Source organism: Zootoca vivipara, chromosome 1, assembly GCF_965207765.1.
Source record: "Zootoca vivipara chromosome 1, rZooViv2.hap1.1, whole genome shotgun sequence".
Classification (NCBI taxonomy): Eukaryota; Metazoa; Chordata; class Lepidosauria; order Squamata; family Lacertidae; genus Zootoca; species Zootoca vivipara.
In genome coordinates, this window is record NC_142582.1 from 32,035,409 (window position 1) to 32,057,202 (window position 21,794).

The window sequence follows — 21,794 nt, forward strand, 5'->3', positions numbered from 1 at the left end:
ATTACTTTTTTGCATTGAGTGAATCCCTCTAATCTTTTTGGTGGGTTCATGTGCGGTGAGCTGCCTTAAATTCAAGATGCCCCTTTTTTTCTGGGGTTGGCCAATGGGTTTTGCTTTCAGAACTCTGCCGAGTTAACCACTATTCTTTTTCTTCAGCCCCTGGTAATGTGATGCCTTGCCAGCAGAGAGTAAGACTTTTGTGTGGTATTTTATGTATATATGTAGTGCAGAGAGGAGAATAAAACTTCATGATAGTATCAGGTTGGTTTGACACCAACAGAGGGAATTAGCATTTAAAGGACAATTACTGCATGTACCATAATTCCTAAATAGTGCTCAGCATAGCAAGTTAACAAAAGCTGGTGGATCTTTACAGAATGTACAGTAAGTGCCTTTTCCTTCAAAGAGGCTTTCTATCTCCTGAGAGAAAATAATAATTCCATTATTATTTTTTAAAAGGGAAAAATATGCCTTTTTGTTTCTGTTCTTATAGCTTTAAACTATATACTGTAAAATCTTATATCTAGCTGTGGATAATGGCAAGGCCTATATTGCTTCCTAATGGAGGGGAAACATCCATTACAAATTGCAATATTCCAGCTGTTCACAATCGTTCAGCTCCTTTATGTGAACATTAGTGGCAAAGCTCTGCTTTCACAACAGAACAAAAATATTTTATAATAAAAGTCCAACTTGCACTTTTCTTCTCCACAGGGTAGCACTTTTTAAAAAGGTTTTGACATATTTCTGTGTAATGCTGGACTTCCAGGCATTGCTGCCTGGATTTTATCAGCATTGTGCCCATCAAAGGTAGGAAAATAAAATATCCTTGTGAGGCAAAACTAAGTTTCAGCTATATTGCATTGACAACATGAAATATGCAAAATTGCAATAGGGTTAAAACTCTGCTGCAACTGTCTGGATTTCTGTGTTCCAAAAATTAAGAATGCTGCAGAGGACGGCACAGTCCATTATAGCTGAGGATCAATCCACTTCCACACAGGGCTGCAGGCCTCAAAATAAAAGGCAGGCAAACTTCTCCCTTTGGTCAATATTCATTACTAATGTCTTAAATCAGCTACTGTGAGTTGAGACAGAATGTAGGAGAGCTCCATAGTTCTGTGGGTTCTTTCAAGTTTCCTCCATTGAAGGTTCCTTCAAAATTGCCACCAGCCAAGGAATAGGGAGTTATGTGGCCCTAGAAATGTTGCTAGAGTACCGGTTACATGATTTTTGACCATACTGGCTTGGGCTGGTGAAGATTACAACATCTGCAGGACTACAGATGCTCCATCCCTGCATCCCATGCTCTCCTTTGCTCCTTGTATTTAATTTGGTCCAATGAACACGCAGGAGTGCTCTAAACCAACCTGTGTGACTTTGGAATATTTAAGGTGGGTGGGATTCTTGGTCCATGATGGCAGTGTGGCTTTGTTGAAACTATTGAGGTCAGTACTGTATTTACTTGAATGCAATGCACACCTTTTCCAGCCAAATTATGTCATGAAAATTAAGGCGTGCATTAGATTTGATGGTGCGTTGCCGTTTACATTCTCCAGCAAATACCTTTTTGGTATAAAGGTTTTGAAAATTGAAGTGTGCATTAAATTTGGTGGTAATAGAACCCTTTGGTTTGCAATTGCTTGGAGAATTCATGCAAAGCAAACAGTACAGGTGCTGGAAGCTGTGGCCTTCCAGATGTTGCTGGACTTCAGTCTCCATCAACCCCAGCCAGTATGGCCAATAGTCATAAATAATGGGAACTGGGAGTCCTAACAACATCTGGAGGGGCATGGGTTCCTCACCCATAGTGAGTATGCCAAGAGGTACAACCACCATTGCAAAAACAACCATTACAATGGCAAAATTTGTCTGTAGTCAAAAAGGTAATATTTTTATGGGACATTGGAATGCTCAGAGTGCCATCCAAGATACTCCACTCTACCCCCCCTCCCCAAGGCCATCAACATTCTGTGCTCACTGAGCACCCCTGGTCCATAAAGCTGCTACCCCCCTCTCCACATATCCCTCACCTGCTAAAGATGTATCTGCACTTTAGCAGATCTTGGTTGACATCTTCCTCTTGTGTGTAAATGGCAGCTTTGGGGCTATATCAGGAGCTCACTGAATGAGTTCACTATTAGTACATAGGGTGGCAACTTGAAAAACGTACCAGTTCAGGGCAACCCCTGTTTCCACATCCTGGACTGCAAACAAGGAGACATTCAGTGTTTGATTTCTGAGGACAGGTACTCTTATGTGAAGGATTCCTACACAGTCTGTGTTGCATTTAAGAGGTAAGGGCTGGCTCCTATGTTAGAAGATGGGGAGAATATTTTTTGACCTAACTGTGTTCATAGTGGCTCCTTGTAGCCCTTTGTGTTCTGCTGTTGCTATGCAACCTGTTACCAGGATAAAAATTCAAGTTGTCCCATTTGTTGTGCATTTTATTCGCCAACTGCCCATTTACCATCAGCAACAGACTGCAAGACTGGTGTGTGTTTATAGGATGCTTTTAAAGCCTCAAAATATTATCAACTGCCACCTAAACTTGAGCTTATTCATAAGAGGTGCTGGGCATAGAAAGACAAACTAGAATGCTTACCAATAAAAAGGTTTAATGACCTGGCTTTGTTGTTTTGCAAGGGACGCGGGTGGCGCTGTGGGTTAAACCACAGAGCCTAGGGCTTGCTGATCATGACGGGGTGAGCTACTGTTGTTCGGTCCCTAATCCTGCCAAGCTAACAGTTTGAAAGCACGAAGTGCAAGTAGATAAATAGGTACCACTCCAGTGGGAAGGTAAACGTTTCCGTGCACTGCTCTGGTTTGTCAGAAGCGGCTTAGTCATGCTGACCACATGACCCAGAAGCTGTATGCCGGCTCCCTCGGCCAGTAAAGCGAGATGAGTGCCGTAACCCCAGAATCATCCGCGACTGGACCTAATGGTCAGGGGTACCTTTACCTTTACCTTTTGTTGTTTTGCAGCATTTAAGTCATCCGGCCTACATTAATTAGAACCTCAAGTCATGTGCTTTTCTGAGAAAAATCTATAAGCTAGCAGGAAAGCTAGGAACACTGGAAATAATGCATACCGTATTCCTGAATGTGATTACATAGGCATCTGGTTGGCTACTGTGAGAGCATAGGAAGCAGACTCTGAACATTGGTCCATATAGCACAGTACTGTCCACATTTGCTGACAGTGGTTCTCCAGGATTTCAAGGAAGGTGATTTCCCATTCCTACCACGCAATGCTTGGGGATTGAACCTGGGACATTCTGCATGCAGGCCAGGTGCTAAATCCCCCCTGAACCACAGCCAAAGCTTTCCTCAAGGTGGACTTTGATAGACCTTTGGAGGCTCATTGCCTTATGCCCTTCTGAGGAGCATGGCTTAGAGGAGGTTACTAGCTTCCCCATAAAAAAAACATGCAGCAACCCACCTATTTATCCCAAAATCCAATGAGGTTTGAGCTCAAGGATATGAGTTGAAGGAGAAACCCCCGCTAAGTGATCTCAAGTAAGACCCGTGTTTCCAAAGTGCTGCGGGTGTGTTTTCACAAGTGCAACTTCGGTGTCAACCTGATGAAACCAGATGCATCCCCAAAAGCCCCCTCCCTGGGGCACTTGAAAGGCTGACAGTGGGGGGAAAGTGTTGATGGGAAAGAAAGTGTGTGGCGTTACAGTAAGGTCGTCAGATTTTTTTAATGAATCCAGGGACACTTTTCAACTTCAATGGATTTTGTATGGGGACAGATTTGTAAATATGGGGACTGTACCCAGGAAATGGGGACGTCTGGTAACCTTACATTGCTGTTGTTGTTTAGTCGTGTCCGACTCTTCGTGACCCCATGGACCATAGCACGCCAGGCACTCCTGTCTTCCACTGCCTCCCGCAGTTTGATCAGACTCATGTTGGTGGCTTCAAGAACACTGTCCAACCATCTCGTCCTCTATCGTCCCCTTCTCCTTCTGCCCTCAATCTTTCCCAACACCAGGGTCTTTTCCAGGGAGTCTTCTCTTCTCATAAGGTGGCCAAAGTATTGTAGCTTCAGCTTCATGATCTGTCCTTCCAGTGAGCACTCAGGGCTGATTTCCTTCAGAATGGAGAGGTTTGATCTTCTTGCAGTCCATGGGACCTAATACAGTGGTATCTTGGTTCTCAAATGCCTTGGTTCCCAAACACCGAAAACCCAGAAGTAAGTGTTCCAGGTTTCGAATGTTTTTCAGAAGCTGGACATCCAATGCGGCTGTCGGCTATTGTTTGCAGGGCAGCTGCACCAATCAGAAGCTGTGTCTTGGTTTTCAAACATTTTGGAAGTCAAACAGACTTCCGGAACACATTAAATTTGGCGCTTGCTATTTATTTTGCATTTTTGTTTTTTAGGCTTTTTCAGTTAATTTGTTTTTCTGACTGCGTGGAACCCAGTTCAGCTACTGATGGATTGATTGTGTGATTGCGGAAATGAATAAAAGCCCCCCCATCTAAACAATGACTGTCATCAGTGCAGGTAAGTTAAAAAACAATAATTTTAATTTTTATCATCTTCAATTCTGTCTTATTTTATAGTACAGTACATTGATTATTGCTTTCATTTTATGGTTAGATAGTAAAATTAATGTTAAATTGACGTTTTAGGGGTTGTTCTTAAAAGCCTGGAACCGATTAATCCATTTTGCATGACTTTCTATGGGAAAGCACGCCTTGGTTTCAGAACGCTTTTGGTTCTGGAACGGATTAAGTTTGAGAACCAAGGTACCACTGTATATTTAAAATAATGTGTGTGTTTCAGGAGCGATGTTCTAGTCGGGAGTGGGGGGAAGATCCAAGGAGACCCGAGTTTGGGTGAGCAGGTGCGTGCAGGGGCGCTGGGAGGATTCCCAACCGGTCTCTGGCTTTCGCGCTGCCTGCTCTGCTTGAGCGCTTTGCAAAGTGAGAGAGCGGCTGCGGGGGGGGGGGGGGGGAGCGGAGTGCAAAAGCGGCGCTGTCTCTTTAAGGATCCTGCCGCTCCGCCAAGCAGCGCCCCGCCGCCGCCGGCCGCCTCCTCCTCCTGCATCCCCACGCGCACGCAGCTGCCAGGCGCAGGCAGAGCGGCAACCGGAGCCAACCGGGGCGGCGTGTCTTGCAAGGCGCCTGGCGAGAGCCCCCCGCCGCCTCCGCCGCGCCCTCAGGCTCGCAGCATGTCCAAGCACCCATCGTCGTACGGCAAGAACGGGCTGGCGGACCCCATCTTCCAGGTGCGGCTCTCCCTCCGCTTCTCCCGTGGCCTCGGGGGGGGGGGTAGGCTGGGGATGGGGCTCGGTCGAGTCCTCGGTGCTCCTGGCAGCGCCGGCGCCGAGGGGGGCGTCGTCGGAAGAGATGCCTGTCGGGGATGAGAAGGAGGTTGGGGGGGGGGCAGAGAGCGAACAGGGAGGCTGAGGCGCGCCAGGGGTCGGGCGGGGGTCGTGGTTGTGTGAATGTGGTGCTTGCCTCCTAAAAGGCTCTTCTTTCCCTCCGCTCCGTTTCCCAGGGGAGCAGAGGCACGGCGACCCGCAGGAGCCGCTTGAAACGGTCCGACGGGAGCACAACTTCCACCAGCTTCATCCTCCGGCAGGTAAGGCGGGAAAGGAGGCGCTGCCTGCCTCGCCCGACGGTGCCAACCCTTTTGGGAGAGCGGAGGGCGCCCAGTCCGCTGCTCTTTCAAATGCCGTCTCTTTATTCCTGTTCCTTTTGATGCCACCACCATCGCACCCCTCTTCTCAAAGGGGTGAGTGAGGGCCCGGGCTTGCTTCCTTTTTTTCGTGCTGCAACGTTAGGCTACTTTGAGGGAAAACACCACCCAACCAGTTGTTTAATTTTCTTTTTTTCTAAAGTGCACAGCGAAGAGAGTTTATTCAGCCAGAGGGAGGCACTTGCGCACATGCGCGTGGGTGAAGGAGCATTGTGTTTCTTGGGCACAGGCTGCCTTTATTCCCCAGGTTCTTGAAAAGCAATTTCTTAGGCACAAATCAGTGTTGGTGGGACTGGCGTTTTTAAATGGCTCTGTTCTGAAAAGAACAAGGAGCCTCTTTTTTTTTTTAAAGTGCAGTGGCATTGAGCTGTGGCAACCGATAAAAACCTGGATGCAAGCACAGACCTTGTATCTGAGGAATTGCAACCAGGCGGCTCGTTTTATTGATTGTATTCATTTATTCCTGCACTTACACCCCACTTTTTCCTTCAAGTAGTTTTTCCCACTCTCTATTTTCTCCTCACAACAACCCTGTGAGGTAGGTTAGGCCGAGAGAGATAGTGACAGGCCCAAGGTCACCTAGCTGAGCTTCATAACAGTGGGGATTCGATCCCCTGGTCATGGGATTCACCACATTGGGATTATAGTTTTGGGCCAAGTCAGTGGGACGAACAACCAATATGAATGGTAACTTGGGGGGGGGGGGTTCAGTGGCAGTTCATGTGGTTGGGTCCCACTCTTTTGCTTTTCCACCTTATACAGATTGAATGTGTTCATAGCAGACAATTTACATGTGATGGGGTTTGCTAGGAGCATACATGATCAGATTGCATTCTATGAGCTGTGTAAGAAAATACTTCTTTTTATTCTTTGCACATGGGCCGGTTGGTGGTTTGGGCAAGTGAAGTTACCCAGCCTGAGCCTCCTTCCTGTTTGGGCGTTGTGTTAGGCCTGTTCAGCAAAAAGTTTGCATGGATTGAAGAAGAATGCTGGGAACTGAGAAGGTTTCAGCCCTTGGTATTGGGGCTTCTGTGCCTCTTGCAACCCGTACAAGCTGGCCTTTGCATGGTCACTGAGGAGCTCCAGTCAGTTCACATGCATCTAGAATTAATAGGCAATGCAAAGCACAGGTTGTGGTGTCCTAGAAGCTGAGGTGCCAGGGGGCATATTTTTTATTTCTGAAATGGTGCTGCCTATTACTGGCTTAAATTGGGGGTGGGGAGGGATGTCAGTCTGAGTGGATTTACGGACAGGGCTATATATCCACAAGATTAAAATGCTGTTCTGGTTTGGCTGATGGAGTTTAACCTGTTCCTGGTGGGGAGGAAAGTAGGAAGGATGAGTTTTTCTTCCTTGAACATATATTTTCTCGGCTATTCAAGAAATCTCCGTTTGACCTCACCTTGACCTATAATATGTCAGACTGGACACACTTGGATTCAAATGCAAGTTTGCCCACACTTAGAGAAACAAAGGCAGCTAGATATTTGACCCTAAGGGCAGAAGACAGATATCTGTAGGCAGGTTAGATGAAAGGAATCCAGTTTTATGTGCAGACACTTTTATATTACAGACAGAAATAAGACACATGACTCAGGGGAGGTGAATTGGAAATGGGTCTGGGACCTTATATAGGAAAGTTGCACTATCCTTTCCCGTAAACTGGAAGCAGTGTGGGATTTAATCTCTTAAATCTTTCCAGTACGTAGCATATTCCTTCTATGCTACTAGACAGCAGTTTTCAGTTAATTCTAGTGGCTGTCTTGTTGGATTCTTCTCTTGCTCAGAGAGAGAGAATGGGTGAGCTGTCCTGAGCTGAACTAGGTCGCATCCCATCGGCTTGACTCCGTGATGTACTGATCGTTAAATTTAGACTCGAATGCAAGAAACTTCTCTTTTACTGTCTTGCATGCTGTGAATGTCTCGGAGCACCTTTGTGTGTAGGCAAAATTAGCTGCTATGTGCTTACATGCTATGCATGGATCAAAAGGACTGTGATTCATTCAGCATGCCATAGGGAGTTTTGCATCTCTTTCTCAGGTGGCAGTTTCCCAATCTTAACCCTGACAAACCTCATTTGAAAGTGAGGGGTGTTTCAAGATAAGTTTGTGATCTATGATTGCAGGTTGGAAAGAAAAGTCAATATTCCACTGGCTGTGCCTTGAGTGTACCTAAAGTAGCTGCTCTTTGGATCCTAGCCACTGTCAAAAAGATGGTTTTGGCTCTCCCAAATAGTGGAACATCTGTTATACCTACTTCTGCCTAAGTGTTCAGTCTAAAGAAGGAACTTTAGGGCTTTACATTGTGTTTTATGTATATCGTGGAGGGGTCTGTTGTTTGGAGATCTTTTCACAGCTGTAACATGCATACTTTTACATGTTTGCAATTATATGCTGGGCATGATCCAGCCAGTTAATCACTTTTTAATTTCACTTAATTCATTCCCAGCTAACTGTGCATAGGCCTGCAGCCTAAATCCTATTGCTTTCATTTCCATTGCTTAAGTTTATCCTTAGAAAAGTGCTCAATTTTGATTATATTATGGCTGTTATTATTATTATTATTATTATTATTACAGGTATGTTCTTCACATTTGTTTTTGATATCACTATCTTAGTGCTTCTTTCTATATCTTCTTAAAAGAGCTGGGCTGTGTTCGTGTTAGAAACCTTCTGTGAGCATGTTTTGTCGAAGCAAAACATGATGGCAGTAAGAACTTGAAATCAGCACAGCATTCTTTGGGGCGGTGTTGTTTCCCCCATAAGAAACAAACTTAGCACAGGGGTAGTACAGGCGAGAAGCACATTTTAGCCATATCCACCAGACTATGGCCATGCCACTTGCAATGGCAGAACGTTACACATCTGGCACAAGGAATTTCAGTAAGAAGGGAATTTCAAAAACAAAACAGCCAACACTGCATCCAGGACCGCCTTGACTTTATTGCCGTAACAGAACGCGGTGAAACTTGGCACCAAGTCACAGCACACCACCAGCAATCTGGTCGCCCTCCTTGTGTGTCCTTGTTTGGCAAAAGAGCCTTTTCATCCTTGTGTGGTTCTTAAACCTTTGTCCCATGGAGTGGCTGTGGATGGTCTCTTTCAGGCCCCTGATCAGGAAGCTACGTGGGTGCTATGTTGGCTGGGCTCTGCTTCCTCTCCTGGCAGTAGAAGGGTCATCCTTGTACGCGCCACTGGGGGTTGATGGATGAATGGCACTGTGTGTGATGCTGAAGGGGTGTGTGCTGAGAGCATGTCCCTGTTGTGTGTGCAGCATGTGGGTGTCATCAGTGGCATAGTTTCTGAACAGTGAGGAGTGCATTCCTCAAGCTCCCTTCCTTTGAAAGTTACTTCTCAATTTGTGGTATACATTTTAACTGAGCTTCTAATATTGTGGTTTTAAACAACTCCCAAACATTTTGGAGAGGTCTGACCTTCCTGGCTTGGCCTTTCAACTTCCTTTTTACCAGTCCCCTCATTTTTGGGAAGTTTTGAAGTCAAATGTGATTGTATTTGGATTTTCTTGGCAATTGCCCACTTACATATATATTGAAGCTGATAGTGCAACATCAACTCTCGTGTTTTAGCCTATAGTGCTTTGGTCTTCCTGAATAGTTGTCATGTATACCTTCACTCTCAATGCCTTACTCTAGTCCTCCCTTACCTGAACACTCATAATAATAATCCTTTTCCGCCTTACCCCAGAGGGGTGATTTGTTCTGAAGCGGACGCTGCTGCCAGTCCCCCACTGCCACCAGTTTTAAACCTCCTTTAAATAAAAAAGGTGATGATGTTTCAACAGTCTGATTACATTCTGCTTTGTACAGGCCTGGTTTATCCCAAAGCATGTCTGGCAAATGAGTTGTTTAATTTCTCTTGTGTTAGCCGAATTTTATACCTGTTTCAGTGCCCCCTTTTATTGCATGTTAGAATCCATGCTCTTTATTTGATGCCTATTTTAGGTGTGCAAAATAAAATGGGATCTGATCTTTGAAGAGTATTTGGACCAAAATCCTAGGAACATGCCTCATTAAACTCATTGGGCCTTACATCTGAGTAGGCATGCATGGGCTTCTGCTTTTAGGCAGTGTTAGAAACCGAGATATGAAAGCTAGGAGCTAGGTTATGGGTGCAACGACAGAATGTCTAGGAACACCTTTTTATAACAAGGATACAAAGCTGAATATGAGTGAATTGCAGCTAAAATATTATGTTCATTTTTCACATCATCATCATGATCATCATTATTGAATAGGACATCCCTATTGTCATTGGAGAAATGTTGGAGGGTATGCAAATATAGGAATGGACTCATATGCCTTTCATGAATCTTGAAACCCTTACTTACTGAGATGCAGACACAAATGACACACAAAGTACCTTTGAGGTGCTCTTGCCTTTTTGGGGATATAGAAGTATGTAAATAGGTTTGCAGTCCAGGCAGTGCAAAGGTTTAGCATCCCCTGGCAGTGTACATTGGCTTAAGTGTTATGCCAGATGTGAACTAGGAGGCATGACTTTGAACAGTGTTAGAAACTGAGATATGAAAGCTAGGAGCTAAATGGCACCTTAAACCTAGGTTGTGGGCGCAACAACGGAATGTCTAGGCACACTTTTTTAATAACAAGAATACAAAGCTGAAAATGAATGAACTGCAGCTAAAATATTATGTTCATTTTTCACATGGTCTAGTCCTTCCCCTGCCCACCCCACTAATATTCTTAAGAGTGTCTCTTTTCTAGTCTTCAGAGTGTAGCTGGATGTGGGGAGGCAGTGAATGAAATGCATTTTGTTTGGATAGCAGGTCCTGCGTGTCCTGAGTTCAGAGTGTTAGTTGTATTGGTGAATCTTGTGAGACCAGTAGGCTGCAAGAGACACACAAACAGTTCTACTTAGCCTTTGCAATAGGCATTCCATTGCTTTACAGCTACTGTCATTCCACAAAACAGAATGACAGCGATGCCAAGCTGAACAATTCTCAGTTTTTATTGGTGGTTTGTGTGTGAGAGAGGGAGAGATGGACATCATTGTCAGACGAATTATAGAGAAAGAAGGAAAGAAGAACTGGTAACTTAATATAACCTTCTGTCAAAAGCACTGGGATGGCTGCATCAAAAATTAATAAAACGAATTTCATTTCTGCCCATAATAAGGGGAATGATGTGCCAGTCTGGCAGACCTTGCAGAAAGGCTCTTGGGCTCTTTGTGCATCAGTCAGAAGGATGTGCTCAGACAAAATGCATGCTCTTTTCAGGTAGTAGTGTGCAATTTCCTTGCCCCCCAGAGCTGTTTAACTACAGCTTGTATTAAATGCTCTCCTGTGTGAGCAGAGAGCAGTCATGTTGCATTTCAAGGGGCAGATTTCAAAGATGCACTATAGAACTAATAGCGTGTATTGTTTCCATGAGTGTGCTCTTTGAGTGGATTTCCTCAACCTGGTGCCCCCCAGGTGCTTTTGACTACAGCCCCCATTATCATGTGCTGGCTGGGGCTGACGGGAGCTATCCAAAACACCTGGAGGGCACCAGGTTGGGGAAGGCTGCTGCTGAGCCAGTCACCAACACTCTTGAAATGGAAGATCCTTTTCAGGAGCGTGGCTGTTTGATAAAACCTGATACCTAATTTGCTCACAGTATTGAGAGAGTGTTTGGAGGCCAAAATAAGCTGAGTCGAGCAAGATCGCTTAGTTCGGATGCAGCAGTTTGTTCCCTGTTTTATTTTATTTTTCCCGGAAATTGCATACAAATAGCCATTATCTTGGGCTTGTGTAGAATTCAGTAAGAGTTCAAAATTCAATTGAAGTATTCAGTTTTGTATCTGGAAGGAAACGAAATTCATCTAAATCCCTCAAATCTCCAGCCTTTGAAAATTGCTAGGATGGATACATGACCTTGGGCCCCTAAGTCCTTGCTGGATCAGGCTGCAAATGTACTGTCAAATTATTATTATTATTATTATTATTATTATTATTATTATTATTATTATTATAATATGCATACCAGGTCTCCTTTTGGAGTTAGGAAGACGGGAAGGCAGGAAGACTTAAGGGAGACATGTTAGTTTTCAAGGACTTGGAAATATCCTTGTCTGTTGAAGGAGCATTAGAGACCTGAGTTGATGCCTCAAAGAATTGTGGGAGCTGCAGTCTGTTATGTATGCTGATAGTTGTTGGGAGACTCCTATTCCCCGTCCAGAGCCAAAATTTGCGGAGTAGTTTTTCAGTCAATCCCTCTTCACAGAGAACTCTGCCAGGGGAAGAAAAGTGGGAAACCATTATTGGCAAAGCCATGTTGCTGAAGCAGAAGACCTTGTTCAGGGCTTCTGGTAATGGGACTCTGTTGAATTGTATTTGCCTGGGCATGGGCGTATCTATCAATTTCGGGTTTTCTGTTTGTCATTTCCCCAGTCCTTTTAGCTCCCTGTATTCCCACGTAGGTTATTGATAAATATTTTTTAAAAATCCTCATGAAAATTCTCCAGCATTTTCGTGTGAGTTTCTCCTGAGACACACGTTTCTGTGCAATATTACCTAATGTACATGTTTTTACAAAGCAGTTTCCCCTAATATAATACATTTTGGTGTGTTCCTTTCCACTAACACACACATTTATTTGCACACCTTGCACACCTTTTTTTTGTACACAGTACTCGGCTGAGAACTGCGCAGCAAAATCCAAGGAAATGCCAGTTTTGAAGGATGGTTGTGCTTCATGTCACATATTGTTTCAGAAAATTGTGAATTAAGTACGCTGGGCTTTAAACGATAACCAAATCAAATTTCTCCCTCTGTGTAGCCCGATGGTCAGGGATGATGGGAGTTGTAGTCACATAACATCTGAAGGGCCCCATGTTAGCTCATCCCTAAGATAACTTTGACCGCAGTTGCCTAGATCTGATGATGCTGCCGGGGAGGAAGGAGAAGAGAGCATCTTGCAACTCCAGGCTTCTGTGATTCAGTGTTTGTTTGCTTGGCTAGGCCTCAGTTGCCTGTCCCTGCCACATCTGAATTCTATTCCCTCTGACAAGATATGTGTCTCAAACGTTCTCTCTCTGCGTTTCACAGTTTGTTCAGCATCTCATGTTTTCGAATCCCTGGCGAGCTGCTTTCCCCTCTGAATTGCTGCAAACCTGATAATGCGCGAGCGGCCCGGTGAGAGATACTGGCGAAGCCACGTAGACATCTGTTGTGAAGGGAGCACAGATAAACACTCATAAATTTATCATCTTCATCTCGCTAGCCCAGGGGCTTGTAGCTCTGCTTCTAGTTTAAAATAATCTGTCTCTTTGTATATGTGTACATAATGTGCTGTAATGTGTTGCGGCTTTCCTTTTTTAGAGAATACTTCCTCTGGCTTCCCGTTTCTTTACTAAAAAAGCACTGCTGCTTTGGTTAAAATGGTCTCTTGTAGCATATGTGCTGGGAATTTTTTGCTTTTATTTTTCTAAAAAATAGCATTAACTGCTGTTCTACTTAAAGTAAGATTTAATAGGGAAATGCTGTTTACCATTTCTATTTTTAAAAAACAACAACTCAGTAACCACCCCCCTCCAGAACACAGTCCAGTAATAATCTCTGTATCGTAAAAAGGCATTTCTGCACTTCTAAAAATAAAAATTGAAATTTGCGCCCCATTCTCCAGCAATTTCTGCTCTGGGCTGCTAACGAGTAGTCCATTAAAAACTCCTGAGAATGGCAAAAGTGTAGTAAATCAACCGTTTAAACAGTCTGGGGAAATTAAAATATATTTTGCTAAAAGGATCGAAGAGTAGGTGGCAGGTGATCCTTCATGGAGAGAGTGTTTGAAAAGCACAGCACCCCAGCCAAAAAACCCGTATGCTAATCATCTGAATCTTTGCACGTTGTCAGAAGCCACATCCTTCACTTGTTTATCTGGGCTAGTTCGGCATTCACAAGACCATAAGCAGGGCAACACTGTTTAATTGCTTGGATTACTTGTCCTTCAGATATTCAGAGTAGACTCCTGCAGCATGCTGTGTGTGGTGCTGCTTTTAAAGACCAGAAGCTTCAGATGGTGCAGAAGGCAGCCTCCCAGTTACTTGTTGGGGGCCAAGTGGCTGGAGCATTTAACACCTTTTCTGCACCGGCTACACTGATTGCCAGGACATTTTCAGGCTTCATTCAAGATGCTGTTGATGACACTTGAAGCCCCCTAACTGCTTTGAACCAGGCTATTTGAAGCATCACCTTCATCTGTATAAACCTGACCAGGCCCTAAGATCAGACACAGAGGTTCATGTGCTTGTTGGTAGGAACTATCAGGTTGGCACGTGCAGGAGACGGGGCCTTTTCTGTGTGGGCCCCAACCATATGGAAAGCCCTTCCACTGGAAGTTTGTCTAATTCCCTTTCCAGCTAGTTTTTAAATAGGCACTTAAAAACCTTGATGTTTTCAGCCTGGTTTTAAACTGATGCTGGTTTTATCCTTTATAGTTATGCTTTTAAATGGTTTCTGTTGTTTTGATTTGGAATATTCGATTAATGATGCTGCTTTAAAGGTAAAGGGACCCCCTGACCATTAGGTCCACTCATAACCGACTCCGGGGTTGTGGCGCTCATCTCGTGTTATTGGCCGAGGGAGCCGGCGTACAGCTTCCAGGTCATGTGGCCAGCATGACAAAGCCGCTTCTGGCGAACCAGAGCAGCACACGGAAACGCCGTTTACCTTCCCGCCGGAGCGGTACCTATTTATCTTCTTGCACTTTGAGGTGCTTTTGAACTGCTAGGTTGGGAGGAGCTAGGACCGAGCAACAGGAGCTCACCCCGTCGCGGGGATTTGAACCGCTGACCTTCTGATCGGCAAGCCCTACGAAAGTATTATTATTATTTATTATTTATAAAATTTGTATACTGCCCTTCATACAAAGATCACAGAGTGATTCACAACATAAAAATATGAGATGAGAATATATATTTTTTTACTTTATTTATTTATTTATTATTTTGCCAACTGCCTTGGGAAGGTATCTGTCTGTCTGTCTGTCTGTCTGTCTGTCTGTCTGTCTATCTATCTATCTATCTATCTATCTATCTATCTATCTATCTATCTATCTATCTATCTATCTTTGCGCAAGCCAAGGCAACTTTGTTTCCTGAGAAGGCCCCATAATTTGCATCTTCCATCCCTACCAGCCTGGAGATGTCAGTTGCCAACCTGGCGCCCAGAAATCTCCACGTGGTCACAATTGGACCCGCAATACAGTGGAACCTCGGTTTATGAACACCTCGGTTTATGAATTTTCGGTTTATGAACGCCGCGGACCCATCTGGAATGGATTAATTCACTTTCCATTACTTTTAATGGGAAAGTTCGCTTCAGTTTATGAACGATTCAGTTTATGAACAGACTTCCGGAACCAATTACACCCATGTTTCAGTTTATGAACGCTTCAGTTTAAGTACTCCGCGGACCCGTCTGGAACGGATTAATCCACTTTCCATTACTTTCAATGGGAAAGTTCGCTTCAGTTTATGAACGCTTCAGTTTATGAACAGACTTCCGGAACCAATTGTGTTCATAAACCGAGGTACCACTGTAGTAGCAAAATGTGCCTGGCGCCCGGGGAATTTCAAACACTGAACTCAACACATTACAACAAGGCTCCAGGGTTAACAGAATCCCAGCTTTAGGGCAAATGTCAGGGTGGTGGGAAGATGCCATTGATGGGTAAGAACCTGCAGGTGGGTTTAAGTACCCCTAGTTCAACACAAATGCTGCCCCTTAATTTGCTAGCATGCACATTTAGGGAACAGATGTTTGCTGATGTAACAACAGTTTCTCCCCGAAGGAAGCAGACAGAAGGCTGTTTTGCTTCCTTCAAATGTTAAGGCTTGGCTCCAAACCTCTTTTTCATATATAAATAGCAAATGGATCAGGTACGTAAGAAGCCATGTGTAAGAGGCAGTTTTAGTTTGCCCATTATATGTTTGGCATCTTTGCACTTGCTGTAGCAGCATAGCTGTAGCAGTATAGAATGGATGCAACTTTGGGTGCTTCCAGATGAGTGTTTATTGTGGGATTGTTGCTTTGCATCCATGCAACTTCTTTGCAGAATACAGAGAGAACGGTAGCATCATAGAATTGTAGAGTTGGAAGGGACTACGAGGGCTATCGAGCCCAACCTCCTGCAATTCAAGAATCATTCGTCCAATGTGAAGCTCGGATCCATGGCCCTGAGATTCAGTGTCTCATGCTGTCCCAACTGAGCTATTGTTGGCTTCAAACGTACCAGCCATGCTCCCCAAATTATATCTCGACTTTCCCTTCCCTGGGGGAAATATTACAAGTTGTTTGTTGTTGTTTTTTATTAAAAAAACCCACCTTGTTGACAGTGATCCCTTTGCAATATCTCAATCAATTTGCAAATTAAGCCCCCTGGTCTAGAAACACCCTTGCATGTCTTACATGGTGGAGAGCAATTGCTGCATTTCTGTGCAAACAGCTTTAACCTCTGCTCAGCCTGCCAGCACTTATAGTTCCTCTTAAGTTAATGCTATTTTTGTGGCTCAAGACAATGGTTTGTACTTTGCCAACAGCAGAGGCAAGCAGATATTCAGCAACCAAAGCTAATCCCAGAACTGCGCTGACACAGTTGATGCTCCTGCACTAGTATCAGATTTGGTGCGGTGGCTGTTCTGTGTTTTTGAAGTTTCCATTTCAGGGCTGCACAGATGCCTGCCAGACGAGGCAAGGGAAACAAATCCGCATTTTCAGCTTTCTAGTAGAAGTTAGCGTTCTAAAATAGATACAACACAATGCCTTTTGAAATGGGAGGGGCAAGTCCAGTAATGTAGGCACAGACAATTAAAACAGCTACAGTAAAAATAATATTTACACCTTAGCAAGGGAACTAACGTTTTTAGACTGACATGCTTTCTCATATTTTTGACACGAATAAGTTTATTCTTAGGGGATGTTGAGAAAGCAACAGCCCTTTATTAATTTAGAAGCGTTTAAATAAATAAATAATTTTCGAGTTAGGAAATTAGGGTGGTATTACATGTGAGCGGATTGGTGGCGAGCCTGGGGGGGCTCGAGTGGCGGTTAGGCGTTGGAAATTTGCATAACAATTAGATGGAGGAGGGGCAGGTTACGTCATCAGCTGCCCAAATATGGAGAAGTAATTCCGTTAAAGGATTCCGGGGGCGAGGCTTGGTCCTGAGCCTGGAGTTGCCTGGGCCGTAAGGCACGCCCCTTCGGTGGCCACAGGAGGAGCTCTAGTAGATCTACGTCGCGGGGCTCCTTTCTGGTGGTTAACTTCTCACAGACTTCAACACACGGGTTGGAGTCGGATATAGTCTGTTAGGTTCCAACGCCTAAGCCAATTCCGCTCAACATGCATAATTAATAAAGTTGTGGCCTTAACCACCCAATTAAATCTTAATCACTGCGTCATGAGTCTTTATTACAGGGGAAGGAGGGGATTTGCCACACAAAGCAACTTTCCAAGACTTTAGTCCAATCTTCTTGGGCACTGTGATAAGGGAACAAAGCAGGTACTTGAGGTGGTGAGGAAATATACTTTTCTATGGATTTGTGGCACAGCTCCTGCTTAAGCCCACAGAAGTCTTAACAATCAGAGCTAGTTGATTCTTATTTTTATTTTTTTGGTGATTCGGGACCTGAATGCATTACAGAAGTTGCGTAGTTAGGAAGGGATGAGTCTGATGAAATTCGTGATGGTGTTTTCCTCGATCTTAGTGCCTGCGATGATTTGCCAGTCCCTGGGTTGAGTGGGATGCTCACAGTCATAAATGTAATAGAATGACTCATTGCCCAGTGAGGACGTAACATTTCTGGCTTGCTCAACTGCTGCAAGCCAGGAACAAGTGCCTGGAACTTGTACTTCCCCTTCCTCTTCCACAGATGCAGATCCTTCTTAGTTTAAACAGCTGCTCCTTGGGAGAAATCCTAGTTGCCTAATGGAACAACCTCCCCTCTCCCTCACTTCTTACACTGGGAAGAAGCAAACCACGACCCCCTGGCTTAGCGTTACATCCAAACCAGGGGTCATTTCTTGTTTCACTCTAAAAGCAAACAAACCCATATGAGACAAAACAACGCCCTGAGACCTCCGGGTATAGGGCTGTATATAAATTCAATAAATAATGAAATGAAATGAAATATCCCTGGTTTGGATGTAACACTATGACCAGGGATCATGGTTTGTTTCCTCTGTGGTAAGGAGATAAATAGCCTAGAAAGGAGCATTCACAGCAAACCATTAGCTTATTGTGGTGTGTGAACTGGGTCAATACGTATGTGGTGGATTTAACAGGCAAGTGTAGGTTTTAACATCTTTTAAATAAAGATGTTTAAAAATCCAATTTTTATCTCATGATTGATTAAAAAGAAACCACCCTCTCCTACCAATATGAGCACTTAAAGCTCTAATATAGGCTACCTTATCTGTATCTGCAGATAGGACGCAGGTGGCGCTGTGGGTTAAACGACAGAGCCTAGGGCTTGCCGATCAGAAGGTTGTTGGTTTGAATCCCTGCGACGGGGTGAGCTCCCATTGCTCGGTCCCAGCTCCTGCCAACCTAGCAGTTTGAAAGCACGTCAAAGTGCAAGTAGATAAAAAGGTAAAACTACAGCGGGAAGGTAAATGGCATTTCCGTGTGCTGCTCTGGTTTGCCAGAAGCGGCTTTGTCATGCTGGCCACATGATCTGGAAGCTGTATGCCGCCTCCCTCGGCCAAAAATGTGAGATGAGCGCCGCAACCCCAGAGTCGGTCACGACTGGACCTAATGGTCAGGGGTCCATTTACCTACCTGTATCTGAAGTGGATTCTCAGCTTAGTGTTTGTTATAGCATATGGCTTACATGTACAGGGTCCCAGATTGAATTTATGGAATTTCTTTCTTTCTTTCTTTCTTTCTTTCTTTCTTTCTTTCTTTCTTTCTTTCTTTCTTTCTTTCTTTCTTTCTTTCCACACTCTGGAGGATTTGTGTGGGCAGGCAGTTTTCTCTGACAGGTGATGCTCAATTAGTGTGTTAAAGGGGGGGGGGAGAAGCCCACAAGGGACAAAAGTCAATTATGAACATTCTAGCACAGAAGGGGTATGTAGGTCATCTGAATGCATCCATATAACTTTGCAGATTCTGTACTCATATCTCACAAACTGACATCAGGTGCAACCATAATGTATTAGTGGAATATCTGTGCCTAAAAATACAGTTTACAGTATCACCAAAACAAATGGATTCTGTAAGATGATTGTTGTGGAACCGTTGTTTAATAAACACGAGACACCCAGCGTCTGCTTTCTTTCTAGAGCTGCCGATTAACTAGTGAGATGTTCAGCAAACTAATGAGCAATTTCTTCACAGGTTAGATTGATATACCAGAGTAAAGGCCATTAAACTTTTGCTCTCATGCGCACACTGTTGCATAATTTAAGGAGAAGAAAGAACAAGGAGACTGGAATTAATAGCTTTTTTAATGAAAGCGTCAAAAGAACGACTCTACCAGTTGAAACCAGTAAAAGAAACTGTAGGCACGGGGCTAACAGTTGCTTGTGATGTTAGACATTCCTCTTCTCACATAGCTGCCAAGTTATCCCTTTTTTAAAGGGATTTTCCCTTATGCTGAATAGGCTTCCACGCGAGAAAAGGGAAAACTTGGCAGCTATGTCTTCTCATGTGGTGGAAAGCAGGAAGGATGGAGGAAACATGCAGCTGATAAAATCCTAAAGCTTCTTGGGGGTTAAATAGAGCTAGTGAGCCAACTGGGCACTAGCTAGAGCTATTGGGCCTAGTTCAAACTGAGATTGTATCCAGGGTTGTGTCCAACATGCGTTCCAGGGAGAGATTGGCAATGGTAGGCAAGTTTATCTTTTGAAAGCTTCTTTGCCGCTTCCAATCTTCTCATATCGTAGAGCCCCCATGTTAATGTCCGTGTAGTTAATAAAATTTGAAAACCATGCTAGTGCCCCTACCCTGAAGCAATATGTCCTGCTTTTAAAGCATTTCTGTTGGATGTCTATTCTCAGGGCTGGCTCAGTTGCTTGGCTGCCCTTCCTAAGGTTTCTCCGTTCTCATTTTTAGCCATGGGCATGTTTAGAATTGAGCATAGTTTGGCAGGTCAGCTGTACCGGCTCACAAACCGGCTTTACTCCCATGCCAGCAGAGGCATGGCTAAAGCATGCTCCTTAACTTCCTGTGCACCCAGCATGTATGATTGACAACCAACATTCCAGCAGAGCTCTCCCCTTAAGTTGCACATCTTCATTTAGATTTAATGGCCGCCCCCAGAGACATAGATGTGTATTTTCCTACTCTTATTATCTGGGCACGGTACATAGCTTTGGATCCAAGGGTGATGAGCTGGCACAAGGGAACTTGCTGCACCCTGGGGATGGAGTGGGCTAATGTGGTAGCAGACCACAAGACAGTGCCCCTGCAGCAGCCACCCCGCCTCCACTGCTGGTGAAGGAGCTGCTCCGGTTTCCGGTTAGATCTTGCAAGATCTAGTGCACTCTGAGATCTCAAGTGATCTTGCCAGAACCCGGGCAAAGGAGGCTTCAGTGGGTGACTCAGGGCAGGATGACACTTTTGCATTTTGCCTCAGGCAGTGAAATGGGATGTGCTACCCCTGGGATAGGGGTTCCTCGATTTTTGGCCACTCCTGCTCCTTGCGGGTCTAGAGTTTTCTGTCCCACAACAATGCATTTTTGGGTGTAAACCGTGGTGATGGTGGTGAACGTTCATTGAATTCTATTCAAGGAACGCAACGTTCGATTCCCTGAACTTTGTTCTGTTCACAGAATGGAAGTTAGGATCCAAGCCATGGACTTCAGGAGGCAAATCAAACCCAGTGACCTTCATATGGTGCTCAGTCTTTCAGTGAAAAGTCTCTTTTTGTAAATTTATTGTGTGTAGATCAGGCATCCCCAAACTTCGGCCCTCCAGATGTTTTGGACTACAATTCCCATCTTCCCCGACCACTGGTCCTGTTAGCTAGGGATCATAGGAGTTGTAGGCCAAAACATCTGGAGGGCAGCAGTTTGGGGATGCCTGGTGTAGATGTTTCACAGGTACCATGAGGCAGCAGAGCTGTGCCTGACTTTATGTACCTTCCTAGCCCCCAGCTTCCACATGTTGAAAGTGGATGTCTGCACAGGGGAAACCTATGCAGATAAACCTGTACTTAAACTGAAATGCGGATTGTACATGGAATGCTGCATGCGCATGAGTCTAGGTGTGTAGGCTTCACGTCTGTAGACATACCCTCAACACATGTGCATCAAGGGTCATGTGAACTTGCGGAGGTGGGGATCAGCAGCACGTTCCTTCAGACCCTTTGTACATGTGGAGTTTCCTCACACAATTAATGCATGAAGGGAGCTTTGGTGAATATGGAGTTTGGGATGAATTAAGTCAGAATACAAGGGTACATAGCTGCCAAGTTATCCCTTTTTTTAAGGGATTTTCCATTATGCTGAATAGGCTTCCTCGTGAGAAAAGGGAAAACTTGGCAGCTATGCAAGGGTATGAACTTGTTTTTCTGATGCTACACGCTAGATGTTGTGATATTATGGCGCATAATCTAGATCAGGGGTCCCCAGACTTACCGAGCGGCGGGCCGGTGCCCGCCGCGCCGACCGCGCGGTGGGCCGGACTGCAGGGGAGTGCGCGCGCAGCGGGCCGGAGGGCGGGGGAGTGCGCGCCCGTGCGCATGCGCACACGCACACGGGCGGAAAAAAAATCGGCGAAAATCGCTTGTGCGCATGCGTATGGGCCTCCCCCGACCCGGAAGTGCACCAGAAATGACCTCTTCCGGGTCGGGAGAGGCCCGTACGCATGCGCACAAAGGATTTTCGGCGATTTTTTGCCGATTTTTCAGATCGCCGCTGCGCCGCGCGCCGTGAGAGCGGGCGGCGGCAGCGGGCGGCGGGGGTCGTCGCGGGCCGGATTGGAAGGCCGATTGGGCCGCATCCGGCCCGGGGGCCGTAGTTTGGGGACCCCTGATCTAGATAGCCTAATTTGGAACAGCTATTCTTAATTTATGGATATATTTTTTTATAGTAATGAACCGGAGAGTCAAAAGACTGGTGCAGAGGGTA

General features: G+C 44.9%; 1 protein-coding gene across 2 annotated transcripts in view; it reads left to right on the forward strand.

The window, feature by feature from the left end:
- The first annotated feature begins 4,973 nt into the window (after positions 1-4,973).
- Positions 4,974-21,794, forward strand: part of CACNB4 (calcium voltage-gated channel auxiliary subunit beta 4) — a 137,884-nt gene continuing 121,063 nt past the window's right edge. The window contains exons 1-2 of one of the 2 annotated variants that reach the window (XR_009558281.2): positions 4,974-5,237; positions 5,510-5,593. Coding sequence is in view for 1 of the 2 variants with exons in the window: in XM_060279883.2 (XP_060135866.1) it covers positions 5,181-5,237; positions 5,510-5,593 (141 nt within the window). In the remaining variant the exon portion in view is untranslated. The remainder of the gene's footprint in view (positions 5,238-5,509; positions 5,594-21,794) is intronic. The other variant, XM_060279883.2, reaches the window with a different exon arrangement.